This window comes from Vicugna pacos, chromosome 13 (assembly GCF_048564905.1).
Source record: "Vicugna pacos chromosome 13, VicPac4, whole genome shotgun sequence".
NCBI classification, from domain to species: Eukaryota; Metazoa; Chordata; class Mammalia; order Artiodactyla; family Camelidae; genus Vicugna; species Vicugna pacos.
In genome coordinates this window covers 42418033-42437508 of record NC_132999.1, presented here as the reverse complement: position 1 = coordinate 42437508, position 19476 = coordinate 42418033, and the positions used below count along the sequence as shown (strand labels likewise).

Here is a 19476-nt window from a genome sequence, read left to right as displayed (position 1 = left end):
CTGAAACACCTTAAGTCCATCTTTCCATGTGCTGCTTGGGGAATGCATTCAAAGTTGCAACCAATTTCCAAATCTCCCTTTTTACTTTTTACCATTCTTTACCATTTTTACCACTTACTATTCTTTTGGGTCTCTGTCACACATGCAGATAGTCTCTGAGTCAGCCAGGGATATGTTGAGGGCTTATCTTAGCCAATCTATGGCTCTCTTATTTTCAGGATCTTCCCATTAAGTTTCTCGTAGGTCCATCACTCTCACCAACAGGCATTACAACCTCAGGCTAGCAAACTGTGGATTCAATCCATTCATTCCCAACCAAGTTTGCCACTTTTAGTTGACAAAACTGTGAGTTTTCACCTTCTGACCCAAATTAAGTCCACCCCATTTGGAAAGAAAGTTGATCGTTTTCATGTTCAGCCACACATTGGTAAAACTACATTTCTTGTCCCCTGAGCTGCGATGATGAAGGTGGGGGACAGATAGGAGAAGTCCCAAGAAGACTACAGACTCCCACTGTACTAGCTCAAAGCATTACTAGCTTTCCAAGAAGAAACGTTTCTCTATTTGTTTCTGCCTCTATTATACTTTTACTGGCCTGAAATATTTGTTTTTAACAATGTTGTCCAGTTTTATACTTGTTTTTTTACAACGAGAAAATTACAGACCCCCTCATGCTGCTGTAAGTGAAAGGTCTCTTGTTTTTCTTTTCCCATTTTAAAAACTGTTTACTTTTCTCTCTTGAAATTCCTTAACTGTTCACATACTAAAACCATTTTCCTTTCATTTCCTTTAGTTCTCTGAACATACTTTGAAATCTTTGGCTACTAATTCCAACATCTAAGTCAACTTTCAGTCAGTTTCTACCGACTGCTTTTTTTCCCCTGAATATGGGTCACCCTTTCCTATTCCTTTGCATGTCTAATAATTCTTATTTGAATACTGGGCACTCTATCTAATACATATAGTGACTCTGGATTTTATTATGCTTCCCTTGGGATTGTTTGGGGTATTTTTCCTAGTAGGCAAATAAATTATCTGGATTTAAACTGTAGACTTTGCTTCCCCTGCAGTGTGCAGCAACTGATATCTCTTTGTAATTCTTGTGTCTGCTTTTCTAGCCTGGTCCCCTGTAGGTTTTCTTGTGAATCTGGTGATTGGCCAAGAATTTGGCCATAGATTATACTCATATTCGGGGCCTATTCTGGCCGCACTTTCTATACTTCTCGAGATTTTGCCCTAATTTTTCATTCTTAGACACTGTCCTCTGACACCTCAAATAAGTAAGACCAGATTTCTGCTACTTGAGTTATACATGGCTGGGCAATGAACTCAGGTAAAAAAGGCAGCAAACACAGAGCTCATCTGGTTTAGGTCTATCTTTCAAAGACAGACTCTGCCTCTCTGATCTCTGCATGCTTTTTCACCAGGCCCTCTGGAGTCTCCCCATGTAGGTGTAGTTTAGAGATTCAGCCAGGAATTTTAGTGGAGTTTATAGTCAGGTTATGGGTTTTACCCTCTTCTGTGTGTGTGTATGTTTTGTTTGTTTGTTTTTACTTTCAAGGGACCCTTCCCTTAAATTTCCAAGTAATTTTTCTATCCTGAACTGTTCTTTGCCACCATAAGAAAGCAAGGTTGAGGTTTTCCACTGCCACTTTCCTTTGCTGTGGGTGTTGATGAATGCCCTCAGGCAAAATTTTTTAAAAGCTGCAATCTCACAATTTTCATCATTTCCAGTTACTGTTTTTCAAGAGTAAACTCTCCTCTAGCTTCTGTCTGTTTTTAGATACTTTTCAGTTTCTTTAAATATATTTTTTACATATTTTATAATTTCAACTGTGGAAAAGTTCAAGAGACCGCTTTACTCTGCCATCATTACTGGAAATTCCCCCTGTGGGATGGATTTTCGAATATTAAGGATCTAATATCTGTGAAGTTGAAATGCATCTGGGGCTTGGGGAAAAGATTCTTAAGATGACACCCATGTTTCTAGTTTAAGTGAAAGACTAAATTACAGTGTTGTCAAAAACTAAGAGAGACTACAAAGCAGCAGTTTTAAGAATGTAACACTCAAGTTATATTTCAGACATACTGAATCTGAAGTGCCTCTAGGAAATTCAAACAGAGACTTAGACTTGGAATCAAGTCCCTAAAGGGAGAAGCTGAACTCATGGAATTAAATAAGCTTGCCCAAGAAGAGCATGTTAGTAAAAAACAGAGGTTCAAAAATTGAATACTTGGGAATATCAATGTTCAAGATGCAAGCAGATGAAATGACCCACAGAACTGACTCAGAAGGAATGGTCAGAGAAAAGCAAAAGAAGCAGGAAAATGTGTTATAACAAGAAAGAAAGAATAATTGTGAAATAATACAGAGAGGTTCAACTAGATAAGGACTCAAAAGAATACACTGCACTTGGCAATTGTGAGGTTACTGGTGACTCTGACAAGAGTAACTTGGAAATCAAGTTCCACAGGACTGAGGATTGAATATAAGTGAATGAAGAAGAGAAAGCAAGTGTAGATTACTCTTGAAAATTTTGGATGACAAGGATGAAAGTAATGGAAGAGTTAATGAAGATGCAAGAGGACAAGATCAAGAACCTATTTGGAAGGACTGAGTTTGAACAATAAGTACCATGTTCTCAAAGAGCTAATACAATGAATATCACAGAAGGGTTCCTAGAAGGAATAAAGCCTGGGATAAGTCTTGAAGAATAAATAGAAGTTAGGCAGGTGAATGCCAAAAGGTTAAAAAAAAAACAAACAAAAAAAGACAAAAAACATGGCAAGCTTCTTCTTCTAGTCAAGATGGAGTTAACAGGCACCAGATTTATTCTCCCATCTGAAACAATTTTAAAAACAGATAAGATATATGAAACAATGACATTCAAGACACTGAACATCAAGCAATGGAAAAAAGCAACTCCTAAGAAATGAAAAACAAACAAGATGAGCCCTATGATTGCCTCAGCTTATTGTCTGAAAAAAGTTTCTAGGCCACAACACAGCACAGCACAAGAGTAAATCTGAGCAGAAACTGGCAGTCTTCGCGAGCTGAAGAGATGTAGCTGGAAGTCTAGGAGAGGAGAGACTGCACAGAGACAGAACTCTGAAGACCTGCAGAGGCTCCCCCTAAAGTATTCAACTGAGTACTGATCACCTTACACATGTGTGGAAACTACCCAAGGACACAGAAAGAACTACCCAAAAGGATTACAAACAGTACCTAGAGTTCACATGGGCTGGGAATAGTTCTTATTCCAAAAAAACAGAAAGAAAACTTCATAATTCACAGGGCATCAGTTTAAGAACTAATAAAAGTCTTGCCTCGGTAGTGTGGAAAAGTTAACCCTAGGCTAAATACAGCTCTGGGCCCACACAAAGCTTAAAAGTAGACTCAGAAGGGTCAAACTGATTTCAAATAATTTAACCACATCGCAGAACAAACCTCAAGAATATCTATAGTGATACAAAAATATACAGCACCCAACTAGGGAAAAATTTACATCTGGGACCCAATCAAAAATTATCAGGTATGCAAAGAAGCAGGAAAATAAATCCTATAATGAAAAATAAAAATTAATTAAAACAGACTCGGAAATAACAGAGCCGACAGACTGGCAGACAAGGATATTAAAATAATTATTATGATTGTATCCCATATGTTTAAGAAGCTATAGGAAAGACTGCATATATTAAGTAGAGACATGGAAGATATATCTTTAAAAGACCCAAATAAAGCTTCTGGAGATGAAAAATACACTGTAGAGATTTAATGGCAGAGAAGACAATGCAGAAAAAAGATGACTAAACTTGAAGACATATCAATAGAAACTATTCAAAACAAAACACAAAGAGAAAAAAGACTGAAAGGAACAGAGCATCAGCAAACTGTAGATCAAATTCAAGGGACCAAATATGCTTCTAAATGGAGTTCTCAAAGGAAGATGGCACAGAAAAAATATTTGAAGAAATAATGATCAATAATTTCCAAATTTGACGAAAACTATAAACTGACATTTGAACCCAGATTTGAGAAGTTCAACAAGCTCTATCTAAATATAAAAAACATAAAGAAAAGTACAACAATCAAATAACTTAAAATAACAGTAACAATCAAATTGCTTAAAACAGTGATGAAAAAACTCTTAGCAGCCAGAGAAAAAGACACATTGTATATAGAGGAACAAATATAAAAATTACAGCAGATTTCTCAACAGAAACAATACAATCTAGAAAACATTGCTACAGTATCTTTAAAGTACTGAAAGCAAAAAACAAAAACAAACAAAAAAACCCACAAAAAAAAAACCCTGCCAACTTAGATTTACTTAAATAGTGAAAATACCTTTCAAAGATGAAAGTGAAATACTTAAGTTTCAGACATACAAAAGTTGAAAAAATTCATCACCACAAACCTACACTACTAGAAATAATAAAGGAAGTCCTTTAAGACAAAGGCAGATGATACCAGACAGAAACTTGGATCTACACAAAGTAATAAAGAGCACTGGAAATAGTAACAAGCTGGGTATACATTTTTCTCATTTTTTAATCTCTTTAAAAGATAACTGACTATTTAAAGCAAAAATGGTGACAATACACTGTGGAGTTTATAACATATATAGAGGTAAAATGCATGACAGCAACAGCCCGAAGGCCAGGAAGAGAAAATGGAAGCATACTGTCATAAGGTCCTTACACTGCACATGAACTAGTAAAATATCAGTAGAAGGTAGTTCTTGATAAGCTAAAGACATATACTGTAAACTCCACAGCAACCAGTGAAGCTACATAACAAAGAATTATAACTATGTATTAACTTTTTAAATCACTGCTGTAAAAAATTACGACACACTTATCAGCAGCTTAAACCACACAAATCTATTAACTGTTCTGCAAGAGAGAAACCCAACACAGATCTCATCAGGCTAAACAAATGGTTGACATGGATGTGCTCCTTTTTGGAGACTTCAGGAGAGAAGCCATTTCCTAGCCTTCTCCAGTTTCTAGAGGCCATACACTCTCCTTTATTCATGGTCCCCTTCCTCCATCTTCAAAGCAAGCAGTGTTACAACTGTCCTTCCACAGTTACATCTTGCTTTTTTACTTTTAAGGATGCATATAACTAAAACTGGCCTACCTGGAAAATGCAGAATAATCTCCCTATTTTAAAGTCAGCTGTTTAAAAACCTTAATTTCATCTGCAACCCTAATACCTCTTTGCCATGTAATGTAACATATTCACAGGCTCCTGAGATTAAGACATTGACAACTTTTGAGATGGCAGGAGAATTTTTTTGCCTATCACAACTAAAATAAATCAATGAAAGGAGTAAAATGGAATTTTTTAAAATTCAAAGAAAAGCATAAAAATAGGGATAAATGAAAAAAGCATACATGGGACAAACAGAAAATTAATAAAGTTGGTAGATTCAAATCCAATCACATCAATAATCATATTAGATGGTCTAAACACTCCAAATAATTGGCAGAGATTGTCAGACTAGATAAAAAGCAACACCCAGCTATATGAAGCCTAAAAGAAAGCCACTTTAAACATAAAGACACAAACAGGTTAAAGTAGAAGGGTGGGAAAAGCTATATGATGCTAAAACTAACCAAAGAAAACCTGAGTGGCAATATTTATATCAGACAAAACAAATTTCAGAGCAAAGAATATTACCTGAGATAAAGAGGGTAAATTTTATCATGCTATAGAGATCAGTTCATCAAGAAGATACAACAATCCTGAACATTTACACATCAAATAATAAAGTTTCAAAGTACATGATGCAAAAGCTAATTTAATAGTAAGGAGAAACAGATATACCTACAAATAGAATGTAATGTTTCATCATCTCTCTATGAGAGATCATGGTCTCATCTTCATCAGTTATATAACTGACAGAACTTAATAGAAAATAAGGATATAGAAGATCTGAACAATACTAACCAATCTGACCTAACTGACATTTATGTAACACTTGCCCAACAACGACAGCAGGATACATATTCTTTCTGAGTGCACTTGGAACATTTACCAGGATAGACTGTATTCTCAGCCATGAAAACAAATGTCAATAAATTTAAAGGATTCAAGACATACAATGTTCACTGTCTACAATGGCATTAAATTATCAGTCAGTAATACAATAATACCTGGAAAATTCCCCACAAATGTTTGGAAACTACATGACATACTTCTAAATAACCCCAAAATCCAAGGAGTAGTCAAAAGGGAAATTTAAAAGTATTTTGATCTGAATGAAACTATAAACATGAAATACCAAAATCTGTAGGATGTATCTAAAGCAGTACTTAAAGGGAAATTTATATCACTAAACATCCATGTTGGAAAAAAAGGAAGACTCTAATCAATGACCTCAGATTACACCTGTGAAACGAGAAGAAGAGCAAATGAAATCCAAATTAAACAGAATAAATGAAATAATAAAAATTTGAACAGAAATCAATAAAATAGATAAGCAATAGAGAAAAAGGAATGAAAACCAAAGACTGTCTTTGAGAAAATCTATTAAGTCTGATCGGGAAGAGGGAGAAGGAAAGAAGGAAGAGAGAGGGAGGGAGCAAGAAAGAGAAAACACAAACTACCAATGTCAGGAATAAGAAAGTAATATCACTACAGGTTCTATAGAAATTAAAGGGCAATAAGGGAATTTTATGAACAACTTTATGCCAATAAATTTGACTACTGGGATAAAATTCACTAATTCCTTGAAAAACACAATCTGCCAAAGCTCATGCAAGAAGAGCTATCATAAATAAAACCTAAATAGTTATATATCTATTATACAAATTGAAGTTGTAGTTCAAAGTTTTCCTACAAAGAACTCTAGGCCCAAATGGCTTCACTGGGAAATTATATTGAATATTTAAGGAATAAACAGTACTAATTCTATACAAACTCTTCCAGAAAATTAAAGGAGATTGAAAATTTCTCAACTCATTCTTAAGGCCAGCATTACTTTTATTTTAAAACCAGACAAAGATATTACAGGAAAATAAAACTACAGGCTAATATACTTCATGAACACATACGCAAAAATTCATAGAATTTTAATCAAATATAACAATATATAAAAAAGATAACATATCATGACTAAGTGGGGTTTATCCCAGAAATGCAAGATTAGTTTAACATTAAAAATCAATCAAGCTATTTACCATATTAACACACTAAAAAACAAAAAACCATATGATCATCTCAACAGATATAGAAAGAGCATTTGACAAAAATCCAACATTTATTCCTGATACAAATTCATGTCAAACTAGGAATAGAAAGGAACTTCCTTCACCTATAAATGACATCTTTAAAAAATCTAAAGCTAACATCACACTTAATGGTGAAAAACTGAATGACTTCCCCTAAGATAAAGAACATGACAATGATACATACTTTAATCACTTCTACTCAACATTGTATTAGAAGTTCTATCTGGCACAATAAGGCAAGAAAAAGAAATAAGGCATCCATATTGGAAAAGAAGTAAAATGGTCTTCATTCACAGGCAACATGATTACAGAAAGAAAATCCTATGGCATCTACCAAAAAATATACCAGAATAAATAAGTGAGTTTAACAAGGTTTCAGGACACAAGATCAACATACAAAAAGCAACTGTATATCTATACACTAGCAACAAAGAAAAATTGAATTTTTTAAAATACCAATTATAATAGTATTAAAAATATGAAATACTTAGGGGTAATTCTGACATAAGATGTACAAGATCTGTACTCTGAAAACTACAACACATTCACTGCTGAGAGAAGTTAAAGATGACAAACAAATGGAAAGATAAACTGTGTTCATGGATCAGCAGACAGTAGGCTATTACAATTAGGCAATGAATTCTCCCCAGATTGATCTATGGCCTTAACATAACCCCAATCAAAATCCCAAAGGCTTTTTAAAAAGAAATTGACAAGATGATTCTCAAATTTATACAGAAATATAAAGGACTTAGAAGAACCAAAACAATTTTGACAACAAAGAACAAAGTTGTAAGATTCACATTACCTGATTTAAAGATTTATTACAAAGTTATAGCAAGACAATGTGATGTTGATGTCAATATAGACAAATAAATCAGTAGAACCAAATAGTATCCAGAAATAGACTCATAAACATATGGTTAACTGATTTTCAATTAGGTGAAAAGCAATTCAGTGGAGAAAGAATGGAAAAAAATATGGTGGTAGAACAACTGGATATTCATATGCCAAAAAACAAAACCCTTCCATCCATAGCTCTCATCATGTACCCCCCAGAAAATTCTAGACTTATATTTAAAACCTAAAACTATAAAACTTTTAGAAGAAAGCTTAGGAGAAATCTTTCTTAGATACAACACGAAAAGCATAATTCATTAAAAAAAAAATCTGATATACTGGACATCAACAAAACTAGTATCTGTTCTTCAAAAGGCACTGCTAAGAGAATGAAAAGCAAGCCACAGGCTGAGAGAATATCTGCAAATCACATATCTGATAAATGACTTACACACAGTGAATATATATATGAATGAAAACAATCCAATTTTTTAAATGGGGGAAAATATGAACACTTTACCAGAAACATATGGAGAGCAATTAAGTACAGTACATGAAAAGATGTTCAACATCATTAGTAATTAGGGAAATGCAAGTCAAAACCATAATGACATACTATTACATACCTATTACAATGTCTAAAATGAAAAAGACTCACCATACCAAAGTGTTGGTGAGAATGTAGAGAAACTGAAAGTCTCATACATTATTAATGGGAATATAAAATGGTACAACTGTTTAGAAAACAGTTCAGCAGTTTCTTAAAATATTAAATATAGACCTATGATATGACCCAGCTAATCCACTCCCAGGTATTCGCCCAAGAGAAATTTAAACATATGTCCATACTAAGACAACACAGACGTTCCTAGCAGCTTTATCTATAGCCAAAATCTGGAAACAACCCAACTGCCCATCAACAGGTGAATGGATAAACTAATTATGACATGTCCATACCATGGAATACTACTCAGCAATTAAAAGCAACCAACTACTGACAGATACTACAACAAGGATGAACATCGTAATGCTGAGTGATAGAAGTCAGACGCAAAAGACTACATGTTGCATTCTTGCATTTATATGAAAAGTCCAGAAAAGGTAAATTTATACAGACAGCAGATTAGTGGATCCCTGGGGTTAGGAGCGAAAGAGGGTATAGTACAAAGGAACTTTTGGGCAAATAAGCATAAGGGAAGTTTTGGGGGTTGTAGAAATGTCAATTGACTGTTGCGATGATGATATACGCCCTATACATTCACACTTAAAAGGAATGAGCTTCATGGTATGTAAATTATACCTCAATAAAGTTTTTTTTAAATAAAGAGTATGTAATGTATGATTCTGTTTATTTAAAAATTCTAGAAAATCTATAATAATCTAAGGCAGATCAGTGGTTGCCTGATAAGGGAGGGAGAGGGAAAGACAGATTACAAAGTGACAGGAGGAAACTTTGGGGGTAATAGATATGTTCATTATCTTTTTTGTGGTGATGGTTTTATGGGTATATACATATGTCAAAAATCATCAAATTGTATACTTTAACATGTACAGTTTATGATATGTCAATTATGTCAATAAAGCTGTTTTTTAAAAAGTATGGTGTTCACAGAAAGGCAAATATTCCATTCAGTGTGGCTGGAATGGAAAGTAGAAGAGCCATTCATGCAACCAAAAATGTTTTGATGGCTGCACAATTTCACTTTCCCCCTTATTAGATAGGCTCCTTCCACTTTTTTATTAAATAAATATCATCTCACCATTGTGTGTGAAGCTCGCTCTTTATTCAGGAATTACTGCTTTAGAACAGAATCCCAGAAGTAGAAGCACAGAAATATTTTTAAGTAAGGCAAGCAGATTTTTATTTTCAAAGAAACGGTTTATTATTATGTATTATTATGATGATGATGATTTTTTTAAAGAAATAGGAAAAGGAGATATGGAGCAAATTATTTTACTTTAGAAACTATGAAGTAATAATGAAAATTTTTAGGGGATGATATATAATCAGAGGGACTTGGGTGGAATTTTCTTGGGCAATTTTTTTCTGGCACTTGACAGAAATCATAAAACTAACTCAATTCTGAACAAACCATAAGTCACATAACCATGCCCCAATTGCATACACCTGTTTCTTTTTCAAAGAAGCTTTATTCAAAATGATGAAAGGTTTCTATTCACATTCTTTTTCTCCATCTCACCATTTCTCTTTCCCTCCCACTCCCTCTTCCTCCTCCTTCCTTCCTCCTCACCTCCACTCTGGAGCTACTCTCTCCAAATATGGCAAGCCAGCCCCAGTGATTAATACCATAATTCAAGATGACAAAAGGTATCCTTCATCATGAGCTACTCTGTTCTGAGTAGAAGCCTACAGGGCACACACAGGATATTCACACTTATCCAGGTAGTATTATCACAGTTTAGGTAGGAGCCCTCCTTAGTAACACACATGCTACCCTGGTGTCTACTTAATATTAAAGAACAATTCACAAAAATTCAGCTTTCAACACATTTTGTTTTTTGATTAAAATAAAACAAAAACTACCATTGGCACTAACAAAAATCCTACCAGAGGAAAGACAGTATCTTCCTGCAGTACCAAAGCCAGTGGGGTTGAATGGCACATCCCAACCCAATTCTCAGCAACAAAATTGAAGCTGGAACAGGGTTTATCTTGTAGTAGTTAGTTATAAAATTAAGTCTTACGAAGAAAAAGACTTCTTAAAAAACTAGTTCCACCCATGAAAAAGGGGGTTGGGGTGGCAAGAGTGTTAACTAAGATATGGCTGGTTTTGAGACTTTTTTCCCATGGCTCAAGTTCTTCGAATTAGCAAGGATCTGTTAATGGATCCATACCAAAACCCTCTTCATCTCTTGTTTCTTAAGTTAATTTACCAAGTAGTCAACAAACACATTTTCAAATTCATTTCACACAGTAAAAGTCAGATAATCAAATAAAAGAACCAGAATATTGAGATTAGAGAAGTTACAAGCAGTTATGGTGAAAAAAAAATAAGGAAAAGGCATTATGGTTTAGGCACTAATACTTTTCAAAAAGGAAAAGTACAACAGTAGGGATTTTTGCATACCCACACACAACAAAGAAACAGGCAGCCCAATTTTTCTCAATGCAGTAATCCACTCAAGTAAGATTATAATGGTGGGGGCTTGGAGGGGAGAGAGGGAGGGGGGTTTGAGGGAGCACTTAATGAATATATGCAGACAGACACTCCTGGAAGGGCCTAGGTCACTGAGGGGTGAGAAAGCCACATAAACTGTCCAGGCCAGAGGGCTGTAATGGGGCCTGGGGCTAAAAAATTTGGGGTGCCTGCTGCTCAGATAACTGAGATTGAGAATCTGAAGAAAACTAGGTCTTTGAGAGAGTCCAAATTTATCAGGAAATAATAGCCATAAGAATAAATGAACCCTTGGCGAAAATTTCACAAGCCTAAAAGATTAAAGAAAAGATATAAAAACAAAAGTCAAAAGAAAGCAACCAAGCAAAAAACCCTGAAAAACAACCAAAACTAAACAAAAATATGGATGAAGGGGAAAAGAACTGCTCGGGTTTCTGTCCTTGGTTATGCAAGGCTCTTCCCTGCCGTTGCCCACACCCCACGCCTCTATCTTCTGATAAGAGGTAAGCTCCAGCCTTACGTAAAGTCCCCATAAGAATTTTCCTTGGTGATAAAAGCAGCAGAGAGGTGTCCAAGGACTTGGCTGGTTTATCCTTCTCAGTCATCTGTTCCATAGAAATCCACTGGCTTGTAGGGGTCAAAATGCTATAATACTGACTGGAAACAGGGAAATGCTGCTGGTAGAGAAAGGAGCACCTCAACCTTCCTAAAGTCAAACGTTACATGTGGGGATACCTAATTGGACCTTCATTCTCCGGACTCAAAGAGAACACTCCTTCTTTCACAAAGCAGGACTGGCAGCATTAATTGCCAGTGGATGAACTGCTTGTACTGCAAACGTTCCAGTACCCAATTAACAAAACTTCACGCTCCTCCTGCCAACAATTCAAAGGTTCACAGCATAGAAAGGATGCAGTATTTAAACCAAACAGTGCAAGCTTCTCCTTCTCTAAGCTGAGAAAGGGGAATAAATTGGTGACATTACTTCCTACTTCTGGAATTGCAAAAGGTCCACAATACCTACTCCTGGATGCAATATGTGAATGTTTCTAAAAGAATGAAAAATGCTACTGACAAGCCTATGCCTTTGCAGCTCTGCAGGTATTTCAGGCAAGATGAGCAATTTATGATATAATTTCTTCCTACTTTGGATGCAGATTGCTTGACCTACCTTAGTGAAAACAGTACAAACTAAAAAGTAGTGATGCTAGTCAGTCATCCCTACTTAGAAGGAGACTACAATGATTACATTTCTCTTACTTTCTCTAGTATATTAAGCAGAAGTTTGAACTCCAAGTCCTCTCCTAAAAGAAATGCCCAGCAATTAACTATTCTGAATGTAGAAAATGATCCTACTACCCTCCCAAAGCTATCCATGACCTTCAGGATAAGAATCAAGCTCCTAAGCATGGCATATAAGGTCAAAGGTAACTTGTCTGGATCTGAAGACTCCGCTTTGCCCCATTTTTCAGCAATGCTTGCAGTTCCCAACATGTGATATCAAACTATATGATGCCTCTGTGTAATGCTGCGCAAAGGCCCACTCCCACTCTTAGGGCTCATAGTTCAAGTTCAGTATTCCTCCCGGGCATGTCCACTCACTCTCCACGTTAGGCTATAAAGCCTGACATCCTGTTCACTAGCAGCTATTTATTGCCACTGCGCACGACTGTTGAACAACAAAGAACTTCCCAGTCAACATAACTTTAGGATCTTCCCTCCAGCATACACCTGAATTCAGTAAGTCCTAAGCTTGAGTTTTCACCATCTTACAGAAGACTGTCAGGCCTAAATCTACCATAGTTCTAATTTTATTAGTCTAGTTGTATTGATCATAATTATCCTGCAATGTGCTAAAGCCAGCTCATATGAGCTGACTGTGCCCATATCTGCCAACTCTGTGTTCAGTGACTTCATGCTGGTAGCTTGAAACCGGTCATGTTGGTAGTATTTACATCATGAAAATTGGCAAAGTATGAAAGTCAGGGCTTGATTTTGTTTTCTGGGGGAAAACACAGTTGTTAAACATTTACCACACCACAACTGTTATCCCCACAATGATCTATACTTCCTCTCCCTTAAAATCCAACCTCCTTTTCCTTCTTCCCAAAATTCTATTGAATTATCTGCAATTTCTATTCCATGATAGGAAAGTCACCTATATGCTCAGTCATTTCACATTTTGGTCCCTATACTTCCCACAGGACAAGGCTACAGAGTTTTCAGGATCTGGTACAAAATGAAAAGGTGGCGTCCCTTGCTCAAAAATTAAGAATTTCAAGACAATGACAGCAGAGCACTAAATCAAGAAAAGAGCCTTTCTAAGTGTGGGGACACACACAACTGAACAGGTCACATGTGCATAAAGTAGTCCCTGACCACCAATTCTTAACTGTACACCTGCACTCCCCTGAGGATACTATTTCCCACATATCTCTGCAATATGATGGCTACTTATTCTCCTACACTTCAAGATTAAAGGAGGTATCTTATTTGCTCCCCTTTCAATGCCCTTCGCAAATTATTACTCTTCTATCTTCTTTGTAAAAATCTCTTCTCCTTTGCTATCTTGCTGCACTATACTTCAACTCTAATCATAGCTGTCACCTCCCGACTTACTCATTACTCCTCCTACTTTACTGACGGCTTTGACATCTGGCTCTCAAAATTCCTCTTCACTGCAAGTCCTTGCCTCAAGAATAAGAATTTAAGAGGACAGACTCTGGGTAGAATCAAACCGCCTGGGTTCAAGTCTTGGTACTACCATATGATAGATATGTTCCCTTGGCTACGTTCCTCAACCTTTCCTCTGCATTTCCTCATTTATAGAGATGGTAATAGTAATTCATAGGATTTGTTGAATAGATTAAAAGGGTTAATTCATGTAAAGGATTCAGAATGGTACCTGACACACACTAAGTACTCAGTAAACATTAGCTATTGCTGCCAGCATCATTATCATCATCCTTACTAAAGTCTATCTCAATATGTACACTCATTTAACATGTTCTCTGAGCTCCTTATCATCAATAAATTTCTTCTCTGCTCTACCCCAGCAACCATCTTCATAGCCACATCCTAGATCCTGTAATCCCCAGAACTTCTCCACCTCCAAAATCTTAAATTCAAATATCCCATACTCAGATGACTACCTCTTGTCCTTCTAGGACTCACATTTACCTGTGCCCCTATATCTGCTTCCTATCATCGAAACCCCTGAATGCCAAACGCCTCTATTGCATCTCTGTCAGCCTTTTGTAACTCTGCCTCTTTTCCTTTCTTTTTATACTCTCTCTTTCATCCACTCTCTTGAAAACAACCTCAGTTTCCACGTCCCAATTTCCTCCTATATAAAATTGGCAAAGTTCTAATCTTGGATGAATCAAACCATCACGCTTTCCCTGACAGGGTTGCTGAGAGCTACTGAGGAGAATCACACAACTGTAAGGATCAGTGCCACTCATAAATTTATGATCTCCATCTTCAGTGCTACCCAACAATCTTTCTGTTTTCTTACCTACTTTGCCATTTCCTACCCTTCACAATGGCCATGCCAGACCTTTACCACTCTCTCCAAACCTCTCATTATCCTGCCTACTATCCACCTATCCCCACTCCATCTACCTTTGCTTCTATTTCCAGTAAGTGATCTACCCTACTTCAGAAAAAAGCAAGAATGAGATTAGAACCACCACAATTTCCTTCTACTGAACATAAAAATCCACCTTAGTTGCATCTATATCCACCCAGTTCTTCCCTCTTATCATAATGAAGTAGCTAATCTTATGCTCTGTGCTCTGGATTCTAACCCACCTGCCCTATGAGGCAGTTAGTTCTCAAAGTGTGGTTCCCAGACCAGCAGCATCAGCACTCTTGGAACTTGTTACAAATGCAAATTCTCAAGCCCCATTCGAGACCTACTGAATCAGAAACTTTGGAGCTCGGGCCCAGCAATCTTTTTAAAAAAGGCCTCCAAGTGATTCTGATTGTTAAAGTTTGAAAGAGTATTTGTCATTTATCCCCTTTTCCATATCTTCAACCTCCTTCTTTAGTGCAATGTCTCCCTTGCCTGAAGAGGCTCCTATTTGATTGTACATTCCTGCACTTTTCCAGTCTGTTCACCACACAGGAACATATCTGATCATTTCATTCCCTGCTTAGCATAAAGACTAATGTTTTAAGAAGGCCTCAAGGCTCTGCACACCTCTGAAGCCTCTTCATTCACCACTAGCTCTCCTACTGTTTGTCTCTCTCAACTTCTTAATCTTGCCACACTCTAGGGCACCTAACAAACTTTGAAATTGTTATTCCTTTTGCCTGAATTACTCTTTGCCTGTTTCTTTTCCTAACTCCTGCTTCTACTTGAAATCTCAGCTTAAACTTTCCTTGTTAAGGTAGCCTAAGTCTCAGTCTCGATTAGGTCCTGTCAGATGCTCTTACAGCACTCTGCACTTACCCTCTCATAACGTGCAACAAGCTTATAATTACTTAATTATCATAAGTCATGTCTGTTTTCGTTGCTTAATACTCAAGCTCTATTAGGGCAGGAATCATGTTTATCTTATAAGCTATAATATTCCTAGTGCCTAGCTTAGTATAGGACCTTGCACATAGTAAATGTGCAGTAAATATTTGCTGACTGACAGAGCCTTTTTTGCATATACTGGGTCTCTGTACAGAATTTTTAACAAATGAATTTATTTTCACATAGGGATAACATACTGTACTTCTCTGCCAATATTACTTGAAAATCATCCATGTCAAAACAATTTGACAGCAGCTACAAACAATTCAATAAATACGCAATGATCTTTCATTACAGTCCTTTAAAGACGCATGTTAATTCATGCTGTTAACCTTAGATTCACAGTGCACAGAAGCCAAATATAAACACTTGGGGTGATTTTCAAAGTAATGTTGGATCCCTCACTTTATTTATAATCCCACTGTAATCAATAACTTTATTTCATAGGCCCTATCATGCATTATTAATTATTGGGTGGCAGGAGTTAATGAAAATTTTTCCTATTACAATGTCCATTGCCGGCAATGAACGTTCCAAAACCGCCAAGGAAGTCATTGTTATTGCATAATACACTAGGACCTGGAACTTTTCCAAAAGCTTAAAAAGATAAAAATAAAAAATGGAATTATATTTGACATTTCCTGACACCTGCATTAATACTGTATGACTAATAAGAGCATGTTAGTTGCCTGGACTGAACCAGGGATCAACATGTGTCCAGAATGCATACAAGTAAAAATGCAGTAAAAAGGAAGTAGTCTTCATTGCCTACAGGTCACTTCCAGTCAAAGGTTAAAGTTCAAAGACTGAATGATCAAAGTACTCCTTTCCTCAGTAGGACTCTCCTCTGCTAGGAGGAGGATAGCAGTGCAATCAACAAGTATCATCATGATACCACCATGTTGTTTTCTTTGGATTCTTGTCACATGTTCAAACATAAAAAGAATTATCTGGTGGTCATCTCTGGAATAATTCTGTAAAGTCCGACCTTTTCTTTGCAGCTGGAAAGCATGCTAATAATGCTAAGACAAACTGATTGGACTAAGAGTGCGGGGACCAGTCTTCTGTTAGAAGGGTAAACAGATATGACCATTGCTTAAACATGAGGATGAATGGGAATATTTTCACCAGTAAACGTGACCTGAGGAGAATCAAAAGGATATCGACTACTAAACTCAAATAGAAGTTGAAAATTTTCCCCTTCATATAAGGTAGCTGGTGCACCTTCCACTACAATCCACTGCATAATTGAATTTCGAACACTCTTTTCATTTAAAGTCATTCTTGGAGGTGGGTCATTTTGCAAAGCCAACAGTTCTTTCTGTAGTCGTTTCTGCATTGATACCATGATCCAGAATGTTTTTTCTACCTTTAACCCCCTAGTGAAATCCTATGCATCCTTCAAGGAGTAAATTAAACGTCTCTGTAAAGTCTTCCCTGTACATACACATCACTTGCCTGCTCAAGAGGATCACTTCTTTTGTGTTCCTACCGTATTGTGTACATAAATCTACTCATGCAATAATTATACACTATTGTAAATAACCATTTTCATGTCTGAGTCTCCACTAAACTATAAACTCCTTGAGGGCACAGATCATGTCTTTTTTACCTTTATATCTCTAGTGCTTAGGAAAGTACCTAACATTGATAACAGGTGTCCATAAATGTTTACAGGAATATTAAATCTAACCCTGCATCTCTATTATTGGATTGAAAGGTTTTTTTTCTTAATACTAAATCTGGGTTCCAATTCTAGGTTTGCTATTCATTAGCTGCATAATCAAATTGTTTAATTTCTTTGGGCCTCAGTTTCCTCACTAGTAAGATGGGGCTAATAATACCTACTTGGAAATACTGCTATGAAAATTAAACAAAATGACACAGTACAATGATTAGCACACACAGTGCCTGGCAAGTGGTAGCATCCCCACTCTGGCTTCAACTTAACAGAGACAACTAGGACAAAACAAATACAAAAAAAGGTCACAGCAATGAAGGGAGAATGAGAAAAGAGTGAGTCATTCCTTTTAATCATTTGCCCAGGAAGATCAACAATGAAGAAATACAATAAGCAGAACACACTCTACTGGTGGTATCTCCCTTGGCATACAAGACTTGGTGAGAACTCACCTAAGACCTCTTGGCTAAGGGCCACATCCGGCTCCCCAGCCCGGCAGGTCAGGTCTTAATCTGTGGCACCAGGCATGGTTACTTCAGATCGGAATAGAAACTACCTCATAAGGCGAGAGATGGGGGGAGGAGGAGAACCTGACTTCAACCACATCAATCAAGTGTTTTGCAACCTGGCAGAAAACACTGCAGAATCGTTGATGGAGACTAACACCCACACAACTGCACTTACCTGTAGCCAAGAACCAGCTAGACTAGATAATGAACAGCTTTCTGTTTTTACTGAAACAACAGTCAGACTTGCACAGAGTGAAAATCTCTAAGGTCAAATTACCCTTGAACATCTGGGCATCACCCACTAAGATGACACCAAGCAGCTTTATACATACACCACTCAGTCTGTGAGCGCTGCCCACAAGCACCAGCTTCAGAGCTAATGTGCACCAAAGAGAAAAGCAGATTAAACAGTTTCCATGCTCCTCATTCATAACATGCTTACCTCTGCTAAGCCAGTGGTGTTCAGATCGCCTAGTTCCTTGGAGTCATTCATTTTAGAAGGTTGTGTCACTGTAGCCACTTTTTCACTGGGACTCTCTCTCTTCCAAAGCTTCCTGAGTAAGCTCTGCGGGTCACTGGAAGACACAGTGGATCTGAGTGGAGCTCTGGGTGGGCTCTGCCTCCTCCAAGATGCCCTGCTCCAACCTAACCCCAGAGTATGTGGAATATCATCGTCAAGTGGAAAGCCCAAACCATCTGCAATTTGGAATTTTTTTAAAAACACCAGCATGGAATTGGAAGAGTCTGTCCTAAAAGCCCGGCAGCTCTGGGGCCTGCTGCAGTCTGCCTGGATGCACATCCCTTCTAACCACCAAAAGGCATGGCAGGCAGTGTCCTGGCAGCAGGTAGCCCAACATGACTGGAGAGAGGGGGTTCCTTCAAGAAGCTGGAGGTGATTTTCTCCCCCAGATCTCAGGCCAACTCCAAATTGTGTCTTCGCCTGCTGGCACCTGCTCTCCTTGGCATCTAAAAACAAAGAATGAAAACATTTTAAGATGAAATAAAAACAGAGACTACAGCTCTGTAAAGAATCCTAAATACTAACATTGGAGGCTATTTAGAAGACTCGTTTTTAAGCTTTCTAGTAAGTGGAACGGAAGAAGCAAAAGAGTGTTCTTTGGCTCGGGATATTTTAGTTTGTAGAAGCACTACTCCTATAGTCCTTGCTGGCTCTCTTTCTCAATGAGCCCCTTCCATGTAGACCTTTTACACAGAACTCCAGCTCATGAAACAGAAAAAACAAAACAAAAGAACTCTTCTGGAGGAAGTGCACTGAGGGACAGGGGCAAAGTCCCACCCCATGACGTTGCACTCACCTCCAAGGCATTTCTCAGGGACAGTATGAAGACTATGGGACCAGAAGGGCAGGTAGCTGAAGAAGATGGAAGATTGCCCCCACTGAACTGGCAGCAACACAAACTGAGTACTCATGACCTCTTGCAGGTAATACATTCATCCATTTTCTAATCAATGGTTTGTCAGAGTCAGGTGGTTTTGCACATCACAGCATCAGCCAAAGCAGTAGTCAAGCTTACCAAAAATTTT

General features: G+C 37.2%; 1 protein-coding gene and 1 pseudogene across 7 annotated transcripts in view; both read right to left on the bottom strand.

The window, feature by feature from the left end:
• KIAA0319L (KIAA0319 like) overlaps positions 1 to 19476 on the bottom strand; it is a 90763-nt gene that overhangs the window by 43249 nt on the left and 28038 nt on the right. For all 7 annotated transcript variants that reach the window (XM_072974814.1, XM_072974812.1, XM_015246482.3 and 4 more), the window contains exon 3: positions 18374 to 18897. In XM_072974814.1, the coding sequence (XP_072830915.1) occupies positions 18374 to 18897 (524 nt within the window). The remainder of the gene's footprint in view (positions 1 to 18373; positions 18898 to 19476) is intronic.
• LOC140700938 (ubiquitin-conjugating enzyme E2 W pseudogene) lies at positions 16615 to 17108 on the bottom strand (annotated as a pseudogene).